The following is a 17,228-nucleotide window of genomic DNA, read 5'->3' as shown; positions in this document are numbered from 1 at the left end:
ACATAATCCCATTCCAGGAAACAAAACCCGAACATGTTGATCTTGAGGCTCTTACTGTGGTCATTACCTTCTGGGATGTAATGAATGAATGAATGAATGAATGCCATGTAATCTGGCAGAAGTGCACTAACATTTCAGAAGATATACTGCCTTCATCTTCAAGGCGGAAGAGCAGGCCAAACAAGAAACAGGTGGCAGCCAGCAGGATTTCTGCTGGACTACATGGAAAATGGGAACAGTTAGATGTAAAAATGAAAACTTAATGGAATATCTGCTGATTTCTTTTCACGCAATTTTGTTTTGTACTTTGTATCCCCTGGAGTTCACCCGAAAAGGAACATTCGTCCCCCATCAATGAGCTCAAAAAAGTGTTCTAAGCTTTACTCAATTAATAATATTGTGGTCAGAAACAGGAAAGAAATGAGTCCAACAATAAGAAAAAGTATGTGCAGATTGCTTTAATGGACTAATATAAAAAGAAAAGAAAAATAAACCAATAACTATTCATTAAGCACAATGTACGTGGGTAGGCTGAAAAGTAATGCACACATGCTTGTAGAGCATGAAAAAAGCAAATAGCAAGCTCGGGCAAAAAGTACATTAAAGTACAATTCTTAAGTTTCAAAAGCATATATTTATTTTTCAACATAGTCACCGTTAAGTCTAACACATTTCTCCCAACGTGTAACAAGTTTTTTCATTCCATCACTGAAAAATTCTTCCAACTTTTCTTGAATCCAGGACTTGACAGCTGCCTTCACCTCATCGTCCGAGGTGTAATGATTACCCTTGAGGTCTCTCTTGAGTAGAGGAAAAAAATAAAAATCGCAAGGCGTAAGATCGGGGGAATAAGGAGGGTGTGGAATCGGTTCGAACTTCAGGTTTCGCAGAGCCTCTTCAGTTGCGCGCGAGGTGTGTGGACGAGCGTTGTCATGTTGCAAGATTATTGGTGCCAGACTGCCTCTAACACGACAAACTCGACGCCGGAGGTGTTTTAGAGTCCGCATGCACTGAGAAGAATTTACCGTTGTCCCTTGTTCCAGAAAATCGGTCACATAAACTCGGTGAGCATCCCAAAACACAGTCAAAAGAAGTTTTTTGGCAGATGGTTGTGTTTTGAACTTTTTCGCCTGAGGAGAAGATGGATGTCGATATTCAGCACTCTGTCTTTTCTCTTCCGGGTCGTAACGATGGACCCATGACTCGTCCCCCGTCACAATATTCAAAAGAAAGTCGTCTCCTTCGTCATGGTGGCGCTGCAAAAGTTGCTCGCAGCATTCCAATTGACGCTGTTTGTTCTCGTCTGTGAGACGGCGTGGTACCCATCGTCCACAGATTTTACGGTATCACAACTGTTCAATAATGAAGCCGACATCTTCCTTGGATATGCCAATATGGTTTGCAATACGCTTTTGAGTGATTCGCCGGTCATTCTGAATCAAATCGTCGATGCGTTTGCGAGGATTATCGTCTGTGGCAGTGATCAGACGTCCGCTGCGTGTTTCATCAACAATTATGGCTTTTCCAGGCTCGCAACAACGAAATTTTATTACCCATCGATTTACAGTAGACCTATCAACAGCATCGTCACCATAAACAGCCTTTAAACGACGATGAATCTCAGTAGGAGTCACTTTTTCAGCAGTTAAAATTCGATAACAGCACGCTGCTTAACTCGCGTTGACATAGCACTAGAACACGTCTCCATACTTCCGCTTCTCGAAATACACTGGATGAACGCAACAACCTCAAACCTGCGCATGCATGCATGAGGTGGAATGTTACTTCCACATGCCACCTGGCGTGCTTCTGAAGGTCATTTCGTTCGCGCTCTACAAGCATGTGTGCATTACTTTTCAGCCTATCTATGTATAAACTAGCATGACCTTCTGACCTGTGATACAGAAATCCACTCCACACAAAACTTGCTTACAACTGATTCAAATGTAGGCTGCATATAAAACAGTAACTTGGTAATGTACCTGCATGTTAGATGGGCCTTTACCAGGCTGTAGGAAACTCCTGAACCAGCCAGAAGGTGATGTCCCAGACTCCAGTCCTACCCGAGCTCTCTCTTCTTGGTTGAAGTCCAACACAGTTGTTACTATGCGCAGCACCTGGTTGCGAGTATTCGGTGGAGCAACAAAATAACCCAATACCAGATTCTTCAAAAGGTGCCTGCAACAATTACAAGGACAGCTGTAGCATTATGTCTCTCATGGCCTGTACCATGCACGTTCTACCAGAAATAGTACGTTAATTACCAGAGTTCAACAAATATACATGTCTACCCCTATGCAATAACTAAAAAGATGTTACTGGTGAGTAAACGTTACAGTATGTTGTAGTGTGTAATACTCTCTTAGGCACCTTTGTAGCTCTCTAGAATGCCTATTAAGTTTCTTCTGTCCATCCATAGGCATGAAAAAACCTCAGAACTACTAGATGGATTTTCATAAAATCTGATTTTACAAAAGTTTACAAAAAATTATCAAGTCACTTCAATTTGCACTTAGATCACACAAGTTTAATAACGATTTCAAACGACAAACAATGAGTGTTTGTGTGGATATTTCTGTAATATTTATCTGAGAGAAAAAATGTTTCAGGAAAAAGCTGCAAAAATGTAATATCTTGTGACCAATAAACTTCCTCCTTAAGTTTTAGAGTCTTCAAAATAATTAACCACTATGGATGAGTACATTTCTGAACTTGCATAATGAACCCTCAACCATGGCATAATGAACATAAGCATACTTAAGAGAGAGAGAAACAAAAGGAAGTCACATTTTTTCATTCTTTTAATGTAGTGCTCTATTATAATACGGCTTTGAAGCACATATTAAACAATTTACACATATTTAACTTTGTTTAATAGGTGTAATAACAGTGAATATAACCCTTAACATTGGTTGTTTATACTTCCATTCAGTAGGCCTATGTAGTTTTGGCTCTGTTTATTGTATGGGAAGAGTTCATCATAATCTTAATCATTTCATTTTAATTCCTTCTGTCAAACAAGTCTGTGTAGGCTGCATAGTTTTACAATTTTGCTTTTCAGTGACTTCTTCCAATTCCTTTTCAGTAACATTTCTGCAATCCTTCTGGCCACATATCCCCCAATTAGAACATGGAATTTAATGTTGCCTCAAGGTTGAGAACTCATAAATATCAGAATCAGACTGCTGTTTGGTTTGAGGATAAGAAATGGTATGGCTCTCCAAAATGTATGTAAAGCAAACATTATATTATATTGGATGACATGGAAAGATCACCATAAACAGCATGCATGTAGGAAGATGATTGCAACCTATTTACTATTTCAACATTCACCTAACAAACAGGAGAAACTATGAAAAACCTTTCAGCCAAGGAATCTATTCCAACCAAGATTTGAAAATTGCACACCTTAGATACAAGTCCAGATCACATTCGCTATACCTGCCTATTTGATCAAAGCTATACACAAGAAATACCAATGTAAGCATATAGCGCTGGTCTCACCTGTCAACTTTCCCTTCCATATTAAGACTTGCAGACTGAACTTTGGTCTCAGACTCTTGCAACTGGCTGCTCAGTCTGGTCACTGTAACCAAGTTTAATATTACAAATTATTATGTGAGATTTTAGGTTCTCACAACAGTGTATAAGAAGATTATAGTCTCATGCGATGTGATAAACAATTCTGCTGATAGGTGTCAATGCTTCAGAGGATCCTGCCACCTCCATCTTCTGGACAGAAGGAAGGAGTGGGACCTGCAGAGTCTCATACAAACACAGGCAATTCTTGTATCTGTCACTCCATAATTACAAAAGTAGTTTAGTTATTCTAAGCTTAGCTTCAAAACTATCCAAATTACAATGCAGTGCCACCTGCACAAAGGATGTCTGCAACATTCAGAAATTCTACCATGTTGAGTCAGTATCACTAGGATGGTATGTGCATACAATCTTGAAAAGGATATTGCCATTAAAATTATAACAGGGAATATGTCAGTAAGTGATACAATTTCAGAAAACTGCATAAGTATATAAAATAAATGATAGCAAGATATGCCTCTTTTCTTTGATTAATTTACGATCCCCTTCTTCATATCCATATAAAGGGAAAATTCCAAATACAGTCCCACTTTATAAAATATGTTTATAATAATCAAACGTTTTGAAAATCAGCTGTTATTACGATAGGATTGTGGTTATTAAATGAGCCTGAACAGTTATACTGTTGGAAATATATATAAATGTATGAAACAGATGCAAATATGCACAAACATGTCTAATAAATGTCCAAGATAGTGTGACATGTTGCGCAAAGCCGAGCCCCCCCCCCACACCAGCAGTGACGCGGCGGGTGAGTCAGCGCTCCCCTCCCACCCCTCAGCGGTAACGTAACGCTCGCGTAATAGGCGAGTAATCACCCCGCATCCTGGCAGCCATGCGCGGTGACGTCACGAGCGGAGCCGAAGAGAGCCGAGCGGAGCCGAAGATAGCCGAGCCCCGTAACCGGGTAACTATGCAAGGCGAATCAACAGCGGTGACGTAACAGGATGACGTGGCACTCATTACGCAACAAGCAAGCACTGCAGCTATATAAGTGAGCTGCAGTGCTGGTACGAGGCAGTTCTAACGTGGCTACCAGCGAGTTCTACTGTAGCAGTCGGCGACTTCAGTTGTATTGTGGCATATGGAGTGTACTAATTGTGATACTGCAGATAGCAGTAACCGTAAATCTGCAATTTGGGTGATTGTAAGTGCGAATGTGAAATAAAATTCGCTACATCGAATACATCGAGAATTTATTTGTCGCGATATACGCCCGATACGCGACAATATATATAATTTTATAATAGACAATTGATTACAGGAAAATATTATCAGTTCTAACATGAAATAACAAATATAACATACAAATATTCAAGCAATCTCTTAAAACTCAACTGGACTGGACATCTATCTATATTAGAAAATATATCGATTCTAAGAGAAGCAAATTTGATACTGCGTTCAGTTCAGCACCATGTCATGAACATATATGGGTGGGGGGTGGTGTTGGTGTGGCTCTACGCATTCCTAAACCTCGGTACTAGATAAAGGTGCGTTATCACCTTCACACCCTGCTTTACCCTCAGCACACCTGGATAGGAGGTTGGGTGGGCCTCAGAGCTGGTCTAGAGCTGTGGAGAAGAGCCTGCTGGGAATGGAACTCTTTCTCCTTGGTCCAGACTGTAGCCTAGTCAATATAACAAATATGATACCACGCTCCCTAATCCTAAGAATATAAAGTGAAAATCTATTTTATAATACCCATGATAAATAAAAAAATTGTTTAACATACCAGCAGAAAGGAAAACGTAAATATAACATAAAATAAATACGTGTAAATTTACCTTCAACTCCTTGTTTACATATTTTTGTTCAATACTGTTTTTTTTTCATAGAAATTATTTGAACTGGAATATTCCTCTCACAAACACAAATTCAGCATTTTAAATAACTACTGAAAACATAAAAGAAAGAAAATAGTATTTTGGACATATACTATTTTATCTAAAAGACCTATTAAATATGAACGTGTCTAAAAAGGACAAGTTATGAAATGCAGGCATAGCATAACAATTTTGGCTCGTTTGTTCTGCTGCAATTATTGCAAAGGAAAAAAAAAACAATGTAAAATTTTAATACAATTATAGTTACAGTAGCATGCTCAAGCATACTTTAATTAAATATACATGTAGGAACTATAAATGCAGTTCAACGTAATTCACCTTATCATTAATGAAAACAAGAGATTTTGGTAATCTGGGTATGTTTGTAAGACATTTGCTGACTGCTGAGTATGTATAAAAGTGTAATAATTCTAGTCCAGTGCTGTCCAACGTTCTTATGTACTCGGGCACAATTCACTGATGCCTATGGAGGTGCGGGCGCCACCACACACTACTACTACTACTACTCATACTACTACTACTACTACTACTACTACTAATAAAATTTTTCGAAAATATTTAACAGTACTCAGACGTTCAAAAATGTCTCTTGTCTTACAATTTGAATTAATATTAAAAATCGGCTAAATTATATGTGGTTACGGAGGGCACCAGAAAAATATAGCAGGGGCACCGCGTTGAACAGGGCTGTTCTAGTCCATTCACTCTCCTTTCCTCATTTACCTTGAAAACAGGAACTTACAAAAAGGGTGTACTGGAGGTAAAACATAGTCATTTTCCTCAGTAATGTTAGATTGAAACACTGTTTGCCTCGATAAATACTTAATGTATTACGCTCAAGGTGCACACAGGTCTTCATGTTAATATTGTTATTTCTATGCAATTTTATGAACAAACTGAAAAACTTTCAGATCTCTTTGAGATTCAGTTATAAGGAGATTTTACTACACAATCAGCTGTTCCTTACTGACTGTACAATTACTTTTAATGAAAGGCATTCCAAAGATATATACCTTAAATGTAATTTATGATTATGTGATACACAAGCCCACATGAAAAATAATAATGGTACTAATCTACGCAGAATAACTTCAACCAAAACTTGCAACTAAATTTGTAATCTAACTAGATAGAAATATTTTTGTGTATACAGGGGCCTTTACTGTTATAAATATCCACAAAATCCTGTTCCAAACAATTAAGGTCATGTAGGATATATCATCATCATCATCAGTAATCTGTCAGGCGACAGGTCCACAGTCTCTTCCAAAACAGTTTCTCCACTTAATGCGATCTTCTGTTTTTGGAAATTAGAATTTTGTCAATTAGAAGCTTCCCAGACAGCTAATACCACCATTTTGCTTTAATTAAATAACCTCTAATGGCCATAATGATGGCCCGTCACTGATCAATAGTGGTGAGTTCAGAGCCATGGTTCCTCCTGGGATCTCTGCCGTAACAGTTGTGAAAACTACTTATGGAAAACAATTCTTGAACTCTGACTTATCTAATTTCACTTACAAGAGTTCTATTAAATCTGATGTTCTGATTATGACTAAATGCAGTAAAGAATTCTCAGGCAACCACATGCGTTCATCTTATACAGGATGTCCCAGGAGGAAAGTTCAATATCCTTGGATGTCATAGTCTCAGTCATTCTAAGCAAAAAAGTATGTGTGTACATGTGCCTTATTCCAAATTGTTTCCAAGACAGAGATATTTCACTGTATGGTTCCAAAATTGTTGATAAGAAAGAAACATTACTTACTGTTTCGGATACCAGTATTTACCGTTCATGTAACAAAGATTATACAGTTTACCTAGTATAACATTTTTTGAAATTCCACTGTCAACATCAATGTACTTTCCAACTTGTGTGAGAGCGTATCTGCATATTTTGTATTTGTGAAGATGTGCGGCATTTAACAACACTCCTACAATGTCACTATCAACAGTCACAACAGCCACCTTATGCTTCACATCAATTCACATGAGGGAGGAAAGGGCAATATTAGGCCCAAAATCTAAACCAGTGTAAAGTGAAATAGCTCTATCTCGGAGACTGTTTGGCATATGACTAGGGACCGGATTTGTATGCCCTAATACTCCCTTAAATATGTACGCATTTATGCATGAAAAACTTCCGAAATATGCATTAAAATATGCACATAAAAATTTATACCCAATATTAAAATTGATTTTACATTCTTTTATGACCAACAAATCAATATTTAAGTTCATTTTATGTAATCACTGAATGATTCACTTGCAATAAAGAGCTATACTTAAATACAAATCATGCAACAAAGCTAACATATTTAATTACAAATTTAAAAAACCAATGGTACTCACATTTAGCTCTCCAAACTTTCAGCTTCTCTTCTACTGCAGTTAACAATTATTAAATGTTTTAGGTTTTCCACAGTTAATCGCCTACTACTGCCTCGTAAGATGTCCTTATAGCGGAAAAACTTCTTTCCACATCAGAGGAACTTAGGGGCACATGTACAAAAGCCGCTATTTGCTCCACTGTTAGTGATTTTTTACTGGCTAAAGTTTCTTCAATTTCACAAATTTGTTCATATTCTGGATTTTTTAAAAGAATGCTGTGTACTTTTTCCTTTACTACTTCACCAACTCTTCCAGGAACCGAATTCAATTTGGAAACAGTGGTTCTGAACACACTTAACAACTGATACAAAGTAGTATTGCTATTGCTTGCCTCCAGTGAGGAAATGGCGGATGGAAGATGAGAGAAGTCAGCAGATATATAGGAAAGATTAGTTTCTAGTTCTGCGTTTTTTTAGTACATCTTGGGCAATTTGAATTGATGCTACACTTTTGGGATCAAATGTATTCACGACATTCCTAACTGTTTCTAAATGTTCGGTATAATAACTCGCTGCATACAGTCACATGCCCCAGCGCGTTAAAATTGGTTCTGGCGGAAGTGGAACGCTCGGTGCTACTGCTTTAAAGGCGTCTTTTCTATATGGCGCTTTAACAAATACCTTCTTCACAGAGGGCACAAACTTGTCAACAAGCGGAAAATTTGCACGAATTGTTTCTGCAACACGGTGCAACCTATGGGCAAGGCAAGTCAAATGTGTCATATTTGGAAATATAACTTTAAGAGCAGTACTGGCTTTCATCATATAACTTGCGGCATCAGTCACAAAGAGCAATACGCGCTCATACTGAATGCCATTCGGCCATAGTAAATTCATGGAATTGATAAAAAATTCGGAAACTGCGGAGCTATTTGTGGTTTCAAATTGCTCTACCGCAAGAAGATATGGGGTAGATTGTTCATTTTTATTAAGGGTTCCAACTATACAATTTGCAATAAACCGTCCCCCACAATCTTGTGTTTCGTCGATTGATACCCACACAAAATTATCTTGAATCTTATCTCTAATGCTTTCAATTGTAAGATCGTAACACTGCTTCATGTAATTTTTGCGCACAGTAGATTCATCTGGCACTTTGCACTGTATATATTTCTCTATGAAGTTTCTCAGAGTAGGACTGGTTAGTTTCCACAGCGGAATATCTGCCGCTAAAAAGGCTTCGCATAAATCAAAAGATAACTGTGGAAAACTACTATAAGAAAATTCACTAAACAAATTTTGAACAGGAGCACTTTTCATAGATTTAATTTTAATATTCTCTTTGTGTATATTAGTACTCAAATGCTGAAGCAGTTGAACACGTTTTTCACAACTCGGCAATAAAGAATTTCGTTATCCATACTTATCATCTCTCCCTCGAACTCCCGCTGATACAGCTGTAATTTAGTTTTCTGACTTACTTTCACTTTCGGCATGACTACAGAAAGCTAAACAAACTTAACTACAGACTGGTCACCACTAACGTGAACGGCCCCCAGCTTCAAATGAAGAAGCGTAATGAACCTCATGGAGACTTCAGAAATAAATGTCCCTTATCAGTTGAATAGTATTGTCGATAGCGGCTACGTGTGAACACTTCCGACTAATCTCTTCGCGGCCACTTTGATGGTACGTGAATGAGGCAAGTTACGAGTAGAGGGATCGGGGAAGTCCCGTCCTGGGTACTGCATCAGGAACATGAATCATGACGAAATGTTGAGTCAACTATGCAACATATTCTAACACGGAAAAGAAAAATTGTATACACATGACCATGATTGAAATTTTGAACATACAATTAAAAAATATATATGATAAACATTTTAAAACGGAAATATGCATTATAAATAGAGATCTTCGAAAATATCATGCTTATTCATAAAACAGGCAAAATATGCATTTATATGCACCATCAAATCACGTCCAAAATTTAAGAAATGAAGTAATTCATACATATATCCAAATGGGCATACTTTCTGGTTGCAAGAAAGAAATATGCATTTGCATTAAAATCTGGTCCTTACATATGACACATGTATATTTACACTTTTTTTTTTCTTTGAAATGACCTAAACTATAAACTTCCAGAATATTGACATTTCCTCCTGGGACACGCTATATATAAAATCTTTTTGTTCACTGCCTCCATTTCTGTATTGCTATGCACAAATAATTGGGTTTCACTGTGCAAAAATTGGTCAAAGTCAATTTAGATCAAAGTTAATGCAGAACTTTTACAGCAATGGGTTGTGAGCCTCAGGTATAGCCCCTAAGGAAAACATCAAACTCTTGTTGCCTGGATACCACTACTTGCTCAATATATTTGCAGTTATCCTTCATTATCTGGAAGCAATATTTACAAGTAATCTGAATGTAAATGAAATCAAAAGATTGGTGTTTAACACAGCACTTGTGAATTAGTTTCTTAAAATCTGTCCTCATGGCAGAAAGATAGGGAAGTGGTAATTCAGTGGCTCTCTATCTTATTTTCTTTTTCCATTATAATAAATGGGAAATCTATGGTATGTCCATGAGGCACATTCTAAAATACAGTTTGTAGCTTTACTATTAGACATGTATTACTGAATATCAAACCTTGTTCACTTTGCAACAAATTCTCATCCTCTCTCAATAGCAACCTATGCACCCAACATCAGAATCATTTTACACATCCTCATTTAGTACAATATCTTCACCAGCGGTGAAAAGAGAAATAGGACAATAACATATACAGGAAATGGCAAATTACAGATTTTCAACAAATGTCGAGGTTGTGATGGGGGGGGGACACATACATCAATGAAGAGATGGAAGCCAGAACTCATTCCACAATGAAAAACAAGGTTATGTTAGTTTGGGTTAAATGTCTTAAAGGAAATGGTAAATATACAGAGGTAATGCAGATTATGTGAAAACTGATCGCTGTTACTTGAATTTCAGTCCAGAGACCAGTTATCATGAGTCAGGTTTTTGTGGATTACCTCATCCCTTCAGTAAGATTCTGGAACAGTACCTTGAAATAAAGAATGACCACTTCCTTCCACATCCTACCAAATGAATAAGTCAACACCATCCTGCTATTCAAAATGATATCATACACGCAGTTTCTGTAGTGATATTAAAGAAAGCAAGAATCACATAAAATACAGGGGATGGACAAAAATATGCAAACAGAAAACACATTACCGTGACTAACATGGTGTAGGACAACCTCTGGCTTGCAGTCTCCTTGGAATGGATAAATAGAGGTCCTATATGATTTGCAAGGGAATCTTGTACCATACTTCCTGCAAAACATTGGCAAGTTCTGTTAATGATGATGGAGGTGGATAGCACCGTGGGATGGACCTGGTCGCAAAAATGGTCACATAATCTTTGGAAGTGACGTGACCTAGCAGGGTAATGATGGGTCTGACAGAATACCACGATATGGCTGCCCATACCATGATCAAACCCCTGCCATGTTTCACTCTTGGCAGCAAACAATCTGGATCGTAAGCTGGGATGGCGTTCTCCAGATGTAAACTCGGCCAGAAGTCGGACACAGTGTGAAGGTGGACTCATCCGACCAAATGACCGTCTTCCATTGCTCCACACTCCAGGTTTTATGACTTCGGCACCACACTCTCCTCTTAGTGGCATTTTTATCACTGATGAGTGGCTTTGGAATTGCAGCTTGTCCAGAAATACCCTGCTTGTGGAGTTCCCTTCATACTGTTTTGGTGCTGACAGGGTTTGTGAGCGTGACATTCAGTTCAGCAGTCACTTTTGCAGCTGTAGTCTTCTTATTTTTCGTCACAATCCTACGCAATGTTCGTCTGTCTCGATCACTCAATACACATTTCCGTCCACGCTGGTGTTCATCGGATGCGGTTTTTTTTCAGTCCTCTTGTATGCAGTCATAATCTTGGATACTGTGCCTCACAAACACCAAAAAACCTCAGCTACTTTGGTTATGGAAGCACCCACCATACGGACCCCAAGAATTTGCCTGTGTTTGTATTCTGTTAGCTCTGATATGATGCACTAAAAACTGCACAGAACACTGCCTAGACAACAAATGAAGCTTACAATGTATTGCGAAGGTTGTACAGGTAGTGGTATGGGGCAGATATGACAGCGTCTCCTACAAATGTCTCTAAAATAAACACTTCAATTCAGGCATGCACTTCACAAGGTGTTTCCATACTTTTGTCCATCCCCTGTACAATCATACAGAAAAATTTATTTTAAACTACATGGTGTGAATAATTAGTTTCTGGACAGATTGCAATATCATGCTGCTACAGTTAGGGCAGCACAGCAAAATCTACTGTTATTTGTATCTTGCTTCATTCAGAAACAACACCTTGTGAAATGGGGCTGTGTGTGCGCTCTTTGTGATCCGTGTTTTATCATAAAATGACACATTTCAAAGAGGGCGTGTGTGTACCTTTAAAAATGGAGTGATATCAGTTAATTACAATAAAACCATTCCGGGCATCCATGTACAAGAAAGTGGATGAGAACATGAAACAAATGAAACCTTTCTTCTGGAAAACAGACATGTTACTATCCACAACTTGGCCAATGAGGTAGGAATCTTCATTTGGGTCATACCTAAGCAGTCTGATGGAAGTATTAAAAATGCAATGGACCGTCATAATATTGTGTCTTGCAAAAGTAGAATCATATCAATGTGTCAGGAGCTTCATCAGAAGTTCAGACAGATACAGTTCCTTTTGATGGTTATCACCAATGACAAAACATGGGTGTATGAGTACAACCCTGAAACGAATCAGCAGTCTTCTCAGTGGAAGAGCTCATCACCTCCTGTCCAAAGAAGGCCAGACAAGTTCATTTCGGCATAATGATAGTGTTTTTTGACATTCAAAGGATTGTAGATCACAAATTCATGCCATAGGGGCCAAACTGTGAACAAACATTTCTACTAAAATGTTCTGCAGCCCCTAAAGGAAAATAAATTTACACTTGAGAACATGAATGCTGTCTCACCTTCTACATGTTCCACAGAACCACGTGACTTTATGCCCTTCCCTCACCCAAGAAGAACTCAGGTGGCACTGAAGGTGAAGAGAGGTTTGATAAAATCACAATTTAAGGGCAATTGCTGGCTGCACTTGCCAAGCTCAAAAACAGAACTGCAAATGCTTAAAAAATGTTGTGATTTCCAGACTCAATGCATCCATTTGGAAGGCAACTGAACTGAAGGGGATGGCATGGAAAAGTAAATGCAGAAATATGAGGGGGATACAATCTGGAAATTTCATTACAACACCACATTCAAAAGTTGTTCCTTTCTGAAATGTCCTTAAATTCTATTTTTCATTACGATCCATTTTAATACTATCCTCCCATCTAGTCTCTTCCCTTCAGTTTCAGTCATACCAACTGCCATCTGAATGCACTGGATGCATAAAACAATAGAGTGGATTAGCAATGGTAATCATAGGCATCAAGGGGGATGGGATGCATCTGACCCCTTCCTCCAAAACATTACTGTGGTGGGGGGCTTGAAAAAGGAAGCAACTCCTATCAAATTTTAATACCTAATATTTCAAGTCACAAAATATGTATTATTCTAACCTGAATATCCTAGAGCAATTGGTAAATTAAACTTAAATGGCTTAAAGTAACTTTGTAAGCGTAACTTCTGGCTGCATCCTCAGAAGAATCAAAGTGATGCCCATGCTGGTAGTACATACTGTAAGTACACACTGTTAAAATACGAATGAACTACAACATACATGCAAATGCATGGTTATAACACTCTATTTTATTCACACCAGAGTCATTATGCATATTACGGCAGTCCACATAACTTATGTCTATAACACCAGTGAATGATTCTGAGTCATTACTTCCAGCTGGCAGGTGAACAGATGAGCATGAACGTCAAGGCTGAAGTATGACACAAGCACTGGGTGGTTATGTAAGCTCACCAGTACCTGATGTAATACTCATGCCTTGGCGCCCGCCACAAGCGTCAAGGCTCCATGCGAGGGAACATTCACTATCTGGTGCATGCAGCTAATCATTCAAACCAAACCTGCAGTTGTTGCTGTTGCCAGTCTTCTCTTGTCTACAGTTTCCATTTCACACAATGCATTCATAACACAATACAGAGATCTCATGCAGCACAGAATTTTCAAATTTTAAGATCACTCCCTTCTGAGACATGTTGCCATGTAATTTAGTAGACATTCTTTTAGCCTGAAGATGGAAGCAGCACATTCCTCTCAAGCGTTGGTACCTATGTACTGAACAACACAATCACATTCCAGAAGACAGTCTTTAGAGATAATGCTGCAAAAACCTGAAGTCTCAAAATTTATTTCACAAACTTACTGTGGATAATGTATAGGTTTAAAATTATAGAGATATCACCTAGATGAATAAAAATTGTAGTCATGTCTAATTACATCTGCTGCATCTTAATTAACTATGACAACAACAGATGATATTTGCACACCTCTCAAAATTAAGCAGTCAATTGGAGAAAAAAAAAAGAGTAAAAGTAAAGCTATCCCTGTAACAGGCCATGAAGGCCCATAGGGTTGTGAGACATTAAGGGTCCCACACTATCTAGACAATCGGGTCAGAGACAGTCAGCCTTATGCGCCAGCCGCGCTCTACTCCCCAGGAAAATTATTTAATTCCTGGTACTCATTTCTGTTAGAGGCTGAGTGAACCCCAGGGTCATAGTGCTGCCGGAAGGATTAGGTCAATTGAAAAAAATCCAATGACCTCATCGGTATTTGAACCCACGACCTTCCAACTTGTAGCATAGCGCCTTAACCACTACGCTACCGCGTGCCCCCAGTGCAGCACTCCCATTTTTGGGTGACTGATATTCAAAGAAATTATTGAGCTGCATGAGAAGAGCCCGAACAGCTTGACACATGATGAGGATGATTATTTTTACAATTATCTGTATCTTGTTTCTTTTAAATTACAAGTGGCAAAAGCAGTTACTGTACTTGAATTACAGTACCTACCCTCTGTAACCCACAATACATGCCTGCTCTATGCCTGAACGGCTAGTTTATAATTCAAAATACATTGGTACATATGCAATATAAATAGCATGTTATACATCTCATTGTGAGGCAGTGGGATGGCCATATTGTTTGCAAATGCAACTTACTTACTCCTGCATGAATATTGTGTATGCATCATTTACCCAGGACAACATTAAGAACAGAAACATGGAAATGGAAAACATACTAAATCTCTTGCATTTTCAAGACTCCAAATTATTCTATCTGTTCATGCAGCAGTAGATTACGAGTAATTACTGCTTTCCACCCAAATTTTTACTATGCTTTTGGAAAAGCATATTCAAATTATCAATATCTCGTAACTTACTATAACAGTGACTCTGATTAAACTTTCCACTGTCTTTGTGCAACAATAATTATGACTATGGAAACATTTAGTTTTATGTAAATTGATTCATACTGCAGGCATAGAATCACTGGGCATTCAATATAAAGGGATTGGGATTAAAAAAACATATGCAATGTTTTTCTGCTTCTACCCTTCCACTAAAGGGCAAATAAGGGCTCCATGAGTATTTGAACACCTCATATAACAAGTGAAAATAGGAATAAATGGTTAGAGAAACTGAAAAGTATGTCTCAATCTACCTGCCTTCCATAAATGCGACATGAAATGACAATATCAAACCTGGATCTATCAGACAAGAGGGATCTCAAAGCATATAGCTTGACACTATAACTTCATCTGAATTACAATTTTAAAGAACTTACAACAATCTCCTGTATCGTGCTGCTCTTATGAACAGTACAGGTGTAACATCCAACTATGTCTATGAAGCAATCATTATTATGTTATAATGTTACTGAGTAAAACAAACTGTATTCTACAGTAAACAAGAAATCTCTACTTTACTAGAAGTCTACACACTAAGCACAAATCAAGTCCCACATCACAAGCTACTACTTACACCCAGGGTTTCTTACAAATGAGACACAGGCGATTTTGATTCATGTATTAATACTCTCCCAAGATAAAGCTGACCTCATACTTGCCAAGACATGCAAATATGTAAGCATCTATTATGCATCAAACTCTATGCAACAAGAATTTTAAGAGGTCTTCCCATTAAATTCACAATTATTCAGAAATGAATTCCATGAAAGGCTTGGCATACTCCAAGCTTTCTGGGTTGAAGTATCAGCTATTTCATGACATGACAAGTATTCTTTGCTTAAAACAGCTGGATGAAAATGTCATGTCCTGTATCTTCATGGCTAATATGAGTTATATGAGATCCAAAATTTTACTATTTTCCTTACAGGAGATGGTGTGGTGTAGTGTATTGTGTTCTAACATAACAATTCAGAGGTACAAACCTAACAGGAGAAGAGAAACAAACATTAACATATTTTGGTACCAATTAATAATTACACAATAAACTGTTTAAGTGCAACAACCTATTTTTAGTAAACACATCCAGGCCTGTATAAATTTCCTATAAACATATGAGTCATCTCCAAAAACTAGGAGCCAGATTCAGAAACAAAATAATTTTGGTGAGAAATCTGTAGTTTCTTTTAATTAACAAAAGGGCAAATCTTGGAGCCACCTCCAAAACTTGAGCAAAGTGAGAAACAACATACATCTTATGAGAAATATGTTTTCTATTAACAAAAGGACAAATTAAACATCTAAATATAAACAACTGGCCAATTACTGTCAAGCTTGGGAAAAACCCAATGTGCCACTGCTGACACATGTGGAAAAGCTAAATTATCTCTTGCCATTGGTATGACATGGGTAGAGGAATGACGGCAGATGAATAAATACGAAGGGGGACCCAAAAATAACCAGAACCGACCTGTTGTGCGCGCATGCTTTGTAGTTACGAATTGTGCTGCTAGGTGGTGTTAGCTGGGGGTCTCCCGCGACTGTTAGTGAGCTAGTGTCAGTCTGAGTTAAGTGGTTTGTCTGTGGTGCTCTGTTGTGTGCGTTCCTGTTCCAACCCTTTGGCGATTAGTGAGATGGCCGACCAGAAGGAACAAAGAGTGTGCGTGAAATTTTGCTTTCTGTTAGGGAAAACTGCAGCCGAGACTGTTGGGATGCTTCGGCAAGCCTTTAATGATGATGCTTTGGGGAAATCACAGGTATATGAGTGGTTTTCCTGTTTCAAATCTGGCAACATGTCAACAGAAGACATGCCACGCCCCGGGCGTCCTTCGACAGGAAGAAATGACGAAAACATTGCCAAAATCAAACATGCAATTGATGAAGGTCGTCGAAAGACCATTGACCAACTTTCTGAGGAAACGAACATCTCGTGGAGCACGGTCCAGCGAATTTTAACCAAAGGTTTGCACATGAGACGGGTGTCTGCAAAATTTGTTCC

The 17,228-nt window shown here is 38.2% G+C and overlaps 1 protein-coding gene across 5 annotated transcripts in view; it reads right to left on the bottom strand.

Annotated features, from left to right (window-relative positions):
* Positions 1-17,228, bottom strand: part of LOC111875362 (thyroid receptor-interacting protein 11) — a 264,752-nt gene that overhangs the window by 11,383 nt on the left and 236,141 nt on the right. For all 5 annotated transcript variants that reach the window (XM_033755822.1, XM_033755825.1, XM_023871565.2 and 2 more), the window contains 2 exons: positions 3,505-3,586; positions 1,983-2,178 (listed from right to left, as the gene is read on the bottom strand). In XM_033755822.1, coding sequence (XP_033611713.1) covers positions 1,983-2,178; positions 3,505-3,586 — 278 coding nt within the window. The remainder of the gene's footprint in view (positions 1-1,982; positions 2,179-3,504; positions 3,587-17,228) is intronic.

This window comes from Cryptotermes secundus, unplaced genomic scaffold (genome assembly GCF_002891405.2).
Source record: "Cryptotermes secundus unplaced genomic scaffold, Csec_1.0 scaffold589, whole genome shotgun sequence".
NCBI classification, from domain to species: Eukaryota; Metazoa; Arthropoda; class Insecta; order Blattodea; family Kalotermitidae; genus Cryptotermes; species Cryptotermes secundus.
This window is presented reverse-complemented; position numbering and strand designations above follow the sequence as displayed.